The 8,230-nt window shown below is 37.3% G+C and overlaps 1 protein-coding gene across 1 annotated transcript; it reads right to left on the reverse strand.

Moving 5' to 3' along the window:
• Positions 1 to 484: 484 nt before the first annotated feature.
• Positions 485 to 2,263, reverse strand: si:ch211-184m13.4 (uncharacterized protein LOC798560 homolog). Its single transcript, XM_056465448.1, has 2 exons — positions 2,233 to 2,263; positions 485 to 2,056 (listed from the first exon to the last, which is right to left on the reverse strand). The coding sequence occupies exon 2, from the start codon at positions 2,050 to 2,052 to the stop codon at positions 1,015 to 1,017; it is 1,038 nt and encodes a 345-aa protein (XP_056321423.1). The 5' UTR covers positions 2,053 to 2,056; positions 2,233 to 2,263; the 3' UTR covers positions 485 to 1,014.
• Positions 2,264 to 8,230: the final 5,967 nt, after the last annotated feature.

Genomic DNA, 8,230 nt, shown 5'->3' on the forward strand with positions numbered 1-8,230 from the left:
TTTTGTTGATATCCGGTTTTGTAGCTCAGGTGAAATTAAGCAGGAAGAACAACGCTGCCAAATGTATGTTATGCACCCACACGCATGCATAAAACACGTACGCTTTTTTCATCTCTGATGCCAGCGTTGGGTAGAGTGTGATGGTGAAGTCATCGCTATTTCATAGTAACTCCGTTTCTGTTTATGTGTTTCAAAGAGTAAATCAAGTGGCATGACATTCTAAGAAAGGCTGAGATGTGATCTTGACTTTAGATAATAGGCTTCTTGTTGTGGTGTTCAGTCTTGTTGTGTTTTCCCAGGAGTTGATAACTAAATGGCAAATTAGGTCATCAAAAACATTTGTCTCGTTTCATACAGTATTGCGTTGGCAGCTCCAGTAGATAAGTGAAGGAAAACATGACAACACTTGATAATAAACTTTTTTTTTTTTTATTGGTATTCAAAGAAAGATAATTAACAACTACATAAGCATTCATTTCCCAAATGGGAAATATCGTTATGTTCTTTAAAATGTTACATACACTTTGTGAGCCTCTTTAAAGCAAATGCAGTTTGCATTCATAGAGCAGCTTGTAAAAATGTCAGTAGATATTAACATACACCTAAATCACTCATCATTACTTGGAACTGTCTGATGGTTTCTTTGACCTTTATGTGGTACTTTTCCATATAATTATTATTTTCTACACCACCACACTACCAAGTAAAATAAAAAGACAATCCAGTCACACATTTATTCATTTAATTGAAAGAACTTCACATATTTATTCAGATATTAATACATACAAGTGATAACTTCATTTTAAAACGCATGTAGTCAGCCAAAATATTTTTTTAAAAAGTCAAACAAATGTCAGTAATTTTCATAATCAACGACAATTAACGTTGTGTGAAGTTGCCCCAAAATATTAGCTTTCTCTAGACTCTACAGCTCAACCGCAATTTCACACATATTCAATTATTTCCTCTGCCGTCTGCACCATCAGTTGTTGTTTTTATGTATAATATCATCCCTCATGTGTTACTGCTGCTGTTATCCTGCAGGCTTTTGGAGGCTGCCGAAATGGAAATGTAGCTCTTAAAAAGACTCATGACTCTCTGCTTGTACGTTTTGATGGCAAAAAAGTAAATAATAGGGTCAAGGCAGCTGTTTAAGTTCATCATGGCAACGGTTACCTGCAGGGACAATTTCAAAGCCTTTAACTCTTCACAAGAGGGCTCGTGGTAAAGCCTTCTCACGACAAACTGCATGATGTTAATGTGGTAGGGGCTGAAGCACACCACGAAGCTGAGCAGAATGAGTAAGATCATATTTTTGGCTCTGGTGTGGCCCCCAGACCTGTTAGTCAAAGGGTTTTCCTTGGCAGTCTTGTAGAGTTTGCAGCTGACTTGGCTGTAGGAGCACAGGATGAGTCCCAATGGCATGCAAAACCCAATGACGCAAGCGAACAGAAGAACGTAGGCCATTCTCTTGCTGTCAAAATTGGAGAACTCCATGCACGTTCGATGAGTCCGTCTGTTTTCCATGATGCTCTTGAAAAGCAGTGGTGATGTCTCAAGAAGAACCACCACCCATACCAGAACACAGACGGCTTTCACGACTTTGGTTTTTCTCAGTCTTTGACAGCGCTGACGGTGCAGCATGGCTAAGTAGCGATCCACACTTATGCAGGTCATGAAAGCGATGCTTACATAGGTATTGCTGTAGAAGATCATGGCAGTCAGGCGGCACAAGAAATCTCCAAAAGGCCAGTCAAAGCCACGGATGTAGTAGATGATCCTGCCAGGCAGAGCCAATGTGAAAAGGGCATCGGAGATGGCTAGGTTGATCAGATATATTGTGGTGGAGTTCATCTTCTGCTTTTTCTGACAGGTGATGCAGAGGACCAGGGAGTTACCTGCCACGCTGATCACAAAAATCAGGCTGTAGAAAAGTGGAAAGAGGATCCGTGCAGACTCCTTGTAAATGAAAACATCACAAGTCTGGTTTGATTGGCTGTCATTCTCTGCCATCGTCTGAGAATCTAGTACAGTTTGGTCACTCATGTTCATGAGACTGGGGAAATGAAACTTTGTTTTAGGAGGAAATATATACCAGATCATTTGCATACTTTTATGAATAAAAACATCTGCTAAGCAATTTCATAAGAATTAAAATGCCATCAGAGTTTAAATAATGTCATATTGTTTTCCAAAGATTACATATAAATAAGTCATCTTAAAGATACTCACAGCAGGGTTGTGTTTGATGGTCTGTCTCTCTTTGAACTGGATAATGGTGTGACTAAGTTGTCAGAGTTTTTGCTGAATTACTTCGATAGAAACCCTCCCCTTTAACCTGATTGGCTAAGCTCAATTGGGTTTTAGGTAAGGTATAAGTTAGAGTGAAATGTCATGAATAAAAAAACAAAATGCTTAATTTTTTATTTGTTCTTTTAGTTTTAGTCACTATAACCTTTATTTATATATATATATATATATATATATATATATATATATATATATATATATATATATATATATATAAATAAAGGTTATAGTGACTAAAACTAAAATAACTTATTCTTTAAAACTTAAAGAACTGTTATTTTACTTTTTACTTTATAACTTTTATTAAATAAATGTCATATGCTACATTTGTTTTGTTATTTTGATTCATATTTACACAATAAATTCTGTTCCAGTAGTTCTTTGCAGATGTTACCTTTGTTTTCAGCATTAACAAGGAAATAATCATGCTACAATTCCTTTGACGATACCTATTTTTCAAGTTATTACTGCTTACGTATAACCACAAGCTCCTGTTTCTGCTATACTGACCCAGTTAACAAGCCAACAAAATGTTTCAAGGTGTTTTTGCAGGGTCTCGCCACATCCATTTTTTAAATAAACTTGAGGCAAATGTATCAAACACCAGGCATATGGAGCACATACAGAATGCAGAATGTTTTAGTGGAACCAACAGAAGCATCATGTTTAACTGAAAACAAATGCATGCTTGTGCAACTTTGATTTTGTATGAAAAACAGGTAGTCTGCAGTACCCAGCAAGCAGTCAGGTTGCTGATAACATCTGTGGTTTATAACCACAGTGTACCTAGTCCTCACATTTGATACATGGCAGCAGTTTCCCAATCGCTTGGGTTTCTGTTGTTATGTAGTAAAAAACACCAAAAAGTGTAATTTCACAATACCAACAAACGTATGGAATGTTCGAGCGATTGCTTAAAGATATGCATTTGGGTGGAGAGGCTGGCACTATACACGCGTTTACATCATCTTTGAACATAACAGCATCTGCTGTGAAACGGTACTACAAATTTCTACAAAAAATATTAAATAAATATATTAAATTTAAAAACAATATCAGTGTTATTTCTGAGGAAAAGGGATTTCTAAACATGCTTCAATCCATTTGTAATTGTTTAAATAAAAATCAAGCTTTAATCCAAGGCTACCATCGAACTGTTTCTGGCAAAAGACATGGCAGGCTGCTGATGCAAATGTGACAATGTTTCAGAAAATAAGCATACAATAAGCATATAGATCACTTTTCATATCGGTGGGAAATCTACCTACGAATGTCTTCAGTATGGAGAAAAATCTCCTTGTTAACTCTGAATATTAAGCTGGAATAGTAATTCTGAACAAAATGTATTCACATATAACAACAAGCTTTAACAGCATCCCTAAATGATGAGTTGTAAGTCACAGCTGGTTTCTACACTGCAATTGATCTAAATGCTTTAAGACCAGCGAAAGGTCACTAATCGTCACCAGTCGCTTGAAGTTATGATACAATCCGTACAGGTCACAACACCAGTGCATCGTGTGGACAGCATCAGAGATAGCTGTTTACTGTAGGTCAGCACTGGATTTCATGCTTCAAAATTAAACACCTCCAAGAGTTTTAGTCCTTCCCACAAACAATACCTCAAACTACTTATTTAAAATGAGTTGAAATAACACAATTCAAGTCTTAATTTTTTTGGAGGGGGGATTTTATTTGCAATCCACCTAAATTTGTAAAGGCGATTAAGTTAATGTAATCGTGACAACAAATTTGTGACAACATGAAGTGTGTGGAACCCAGCATTTTTTAGTTTTGGCCCTTCTCAATACATGGTACTTCAAATGTACTTCTGTTTACCTTTATTTTTCATTTTAAGAGCAGGCGCAGCAATTTTTGTCATTGTGTCTGGTTTCCAATTCACTTCCAGTTATTGTATGACACGGTGCTTGATAATGCAGACTGTTGTTTTTGACACCATTGTTTTTAAAAAATTGTCTTAATTATAGTATAACACATTGGTTTGCAATGCTTATTGTTTTACCATTTAGTGAGTTATTTGAGATGTAGAACACAGAGAAAGCAGCCACATAGACAGACACTGCAGCGTTGCTGAAGATTGTGGCCGTTTACGGGGGTTTGATGGATAAATATGAATTTGTAGCTAAATTGTTAACGGTGCCAAACAGCATTTGCCATTGTTTACATCCTTGCTACAACATAACATTCAAGAGTTCACACTTAGCTGATAATCAATAAAGCGTATTTGGCATGCTGTCCCGGGAGAGAGCCCTGAGCTCGTAATATCCTCGAGCCCGGGGCTCCCTCAGCTCAGCTCAGGTAGGTCTCAAGAACTCCCCTGCTTGTCGCCGCGTGAGAAGTGTAAACTAGGGTTGTTTTCGGTGATAATTTGGTTTAATCTATTGCTATGGTATATGTTTTTGGACGGTGGGAGGAAACCGGGGGACCCGGGGGAAACCCACGCGAACACGGGGAGAACGTGTAAACTGCGCACAGAAACACCAACCAGCCTGATAGGAGGTTGGACCAGCGGTGTTCTTGCTGTGAGGCAACAGTGCTAGCCACTGGGCCACCGTGTCGCCCTGTCGGAAAAAAGAGGGAGGAAGTAGAGGTGGAAGGAGGGGGAAGCTTCAAGACGAAGATAACTGGAGTGAAAAATCTGATGGGTCACATTACGGAGCTAATGAGGAGCCAGCCGTGTTGATCATAAGCACGTGATCCTCTCGAAATTAGTTGATAAATAAACCACACTTAACGCTAGAAACTATGTAAGTAATAGGTCCATTTTAACAAATAAAAAGACTTACAATTTGTCGCTTACAATCCACAGCTGCTTCTATTATGGTTGGAGCTGCTCCTTCTTTGAGGAGTTTTTAGCCAAATCCAGCACTGATCTGGGAGAGATTCTGGAAGTTGTCCTTTGTCAAATGCTAGCTATCTATTTTTTTTTTAAATTTTCTGGACACATAATTAAAATTAAACTGTAAGCCCTTTTTTGTGTTGTGTCCTTTGGAAGCTCAAATAGAGAAACAGAACAAGCTCTGTGGATATAGCAGGGTTTGGACGTCAATTTAGCTTTCTCTGCTATAACGTTAGAGAATCTCTGGCCATGCCCCTTCGTAGCGCGGGATGTGAGCATGTAACCTGAATTGTGTATGACCTCATTAACCCGGATGTATTTTTTTGTAGTCCCCAAACTTCAAAACTGAACAAAATACAAATATACAAAATTTACATAAATTAAAATGTAAGGCTTTCTTGAATTAAACACAAGAAGAAAGTACTGAACTACTAAAATGTATTTAATGCTGGACATTATTTTTTTTATATTAAATAATTTTCTTGCTGAAATGTTCATCCTGGTTTTACCTTCATCATTCTGGTAATGTAGATGTAAGACTGAAGCAGCTAATATTCATTTACAGTGACAAAGGGCAGAGGGTTGCTTACTTTCAGCTGCTGTCTGGGCTTTTACTGCCTTTCTACACCTCCCTTTCTTCATGTGTTCAATACCTTTTCCCTGTGTCATTGTATTTTCAATTACACAACTTAATTTATAAAGGAATTAGTTTTGTTTTCTTTGCATATATGGATTTCTTCAACAGTCAACAGTACCTTTAGAAATATGTTTTCTGAAAAAAACGGTGACGTGTTTAATACTTATTTACCCCATTGTATATGAACATATTTGAGTCAACAAAACCATAAAATTTGGTTTCTTATTAGTAAATTTACATTTATAAATGTAATAATAATTTAACAATATAAATTAAATAAATATAAATTATTTTCCTCTTGGTTAGGATAGACTGTATAGCCAAAAATTACATTTTCCCAGTGAGAGATTCTGAACTAGGGCTGGGCCGATAAGCGATATTATTTCGAATCGCGATAAAATTTGTCAATAACAATGATAAGCTCTGGACTTTTTTTCTACTCCATATTGATCTAAGAGCCAATCACACAGCAGAAATGTACAACAATTTAATCTAAAAATGTGTTTGTATTAGAGATGTACCACTGAGTTTCTCGGCCGAAAATGTTATGCCATTTATGAACCTTCTAGTTTTTGTGGCTTCAGTCATTAGTGGGGTACTTTTTTAAATCTGGAAGCATTAAAAACTTGTATGGAAATATATATCCTTATCGTTCAATATGGAAAATAATTATCAAGCTTGCATTTTTGCCATATCGCCCAGCCCTATTTTGAACAATGAAAATTGAGTATACACTATCAAAATAAGTGTGAACAATGAAAATTTGAGGATACACTATCAAAATAAGTGTAAAGCAGTCTCCTCATACCCATTAAAAAAGTACAATTAACATCATCCTTTTACATTTTAGTAAATAATATTTAGCTGGAAAACAAATGTTTGAATAAGCTTATAGGATTTTTCTTTCATTTTATTTCTAATATGATATTTCTGTGGCAACAGCCACACTTTCCTCTAGCAAATCAATTTAACCTTTAATAAAGAGATACAATAAAATTGACCAAGTAACAATGTATTTTTGAAAAAGAGTATGAATACAGTGATTATTACACTTGGTATTAATTGTAAAACAAATTCATAGAGACTGTTTATAATAATTCCTTACATTTAATTAGTGCTTTTCTAGACACTCAAAGTGCTTTACACAATGGGGGAATCTCCTCATTCACCACTAGTGTGCAACATCTACCTGGATGACGCAACAGCAGCCATATTGCGCCAGACCACACCACACACCAGCTGATTGGTGGAAAGGAAACAGAGTGATGAAGCCAATTATGATATGGGGAGGGTTAGGAGGCCATGTGGGCAAATTTGGCCAGGATGCCAGGGTTAAACCCCTACTCTTTTTCGAAGAACGTTCTGGGCTTTTCCACGACCACAGTGAGTCGGGAGTTTAACATCTCATCCAAAGGATGGCGCTCACTGAGCAGTATAGAGTCCCCTTCACTATAATGGGGCGTACTTTACAGACTGCAAGTTGAGCGCCCCCTGCTGGCCTCACTAACATCACTTCCAGCAGCAACCTAGCTTTCTCATGTGGTCTCCCATCCAGGTACTGACCGGGGGCAGCCCTGCTTAGCTTCAGTGGGCCACCGTGTGAGAGTTGCAGAGAGGATGCTTCAGAGTCTAAAGACCAATTGATTGGTTACAAAATCTGATGAGAGTGCAATGTGATGTCATCAAAATAATAAAAGTGTATTAATATGATTAGAAGAAAGAAGCTTTTTTAAATCTTCACAATGTAAATTGTAACACTGTTTTGGGGCATACTAGCTTATTCATAACCTTGCATTCCATAACATTTGGCAAAAAAAATTATTCAAAATCCAATTTTGCTCAAGTACTTAACCAGTCAATCTTCTTACATTTGCCCTTGTTCAGAACAGTAAGCTTGTAATTCATTTTTCTAATTTGAGTGTATGGTCGGCCTACTGGTAAATGTTTCACAGGAAACATGATATTTTTTTCTTGTATATAATATCTGTAAAATTATTTTCAGGTCTGTATAAATAAAGAAACTTATGCTCCAGTTGATGGATCATTTAAGCTGCCATGTATATCATTTATAGTGGATAACTATAAAGTATTCTCATGCAGTACTTCCAAGATGTTCAGTCCTTGTTTATTTATTATCCACACATGCTCCTAAAAAACATTAGATCCATCTATGCTATAAGGAGCAGTGCCAATGTAACGGAGGCCAGCTAGTGAAGTGCTGTGCAGGTAAACTTCAATCCTCTGACCTCTGAAAGGTGCTCTAGCGACAGACTCTTGAGGCCATAGTCTTTAGCCTCCTTGTTAGAGTGACTGACTCCCATGCAGAGAGTCGCCGGTTTGATCCCAGCTCGGAGCTGGTTGGGTAGTGTAGGACGACTAGGTTACATTGGTGCTGTGACCCAGATGGGAGTGAGGTTTAGGGT

The sequence above is a fragment of the Danio aesculapii genome, chromosome 9, assembly GCF_903798145.1.
Source record: "Danio aesculapii chromosome 9, fDanAes4.1, whole genome shotgun sequence".
NCBI classification, from domain to species: domain Eukaryota; kingdom Metazoa; phylum Chordata; class Actinopteri; order Cypriniformes; family Danionidae; genus Danio; species Danio aesculapii.

Coding starts and splice junctions, on each gene's coding strand:
- si:ch211-184m13.4 (XM_056465448.1), bottom strand. CDS start 2,052: ATGAACATGAGTGACCAAACTGTACTAGATTCTCAGACGATGGCAGAG.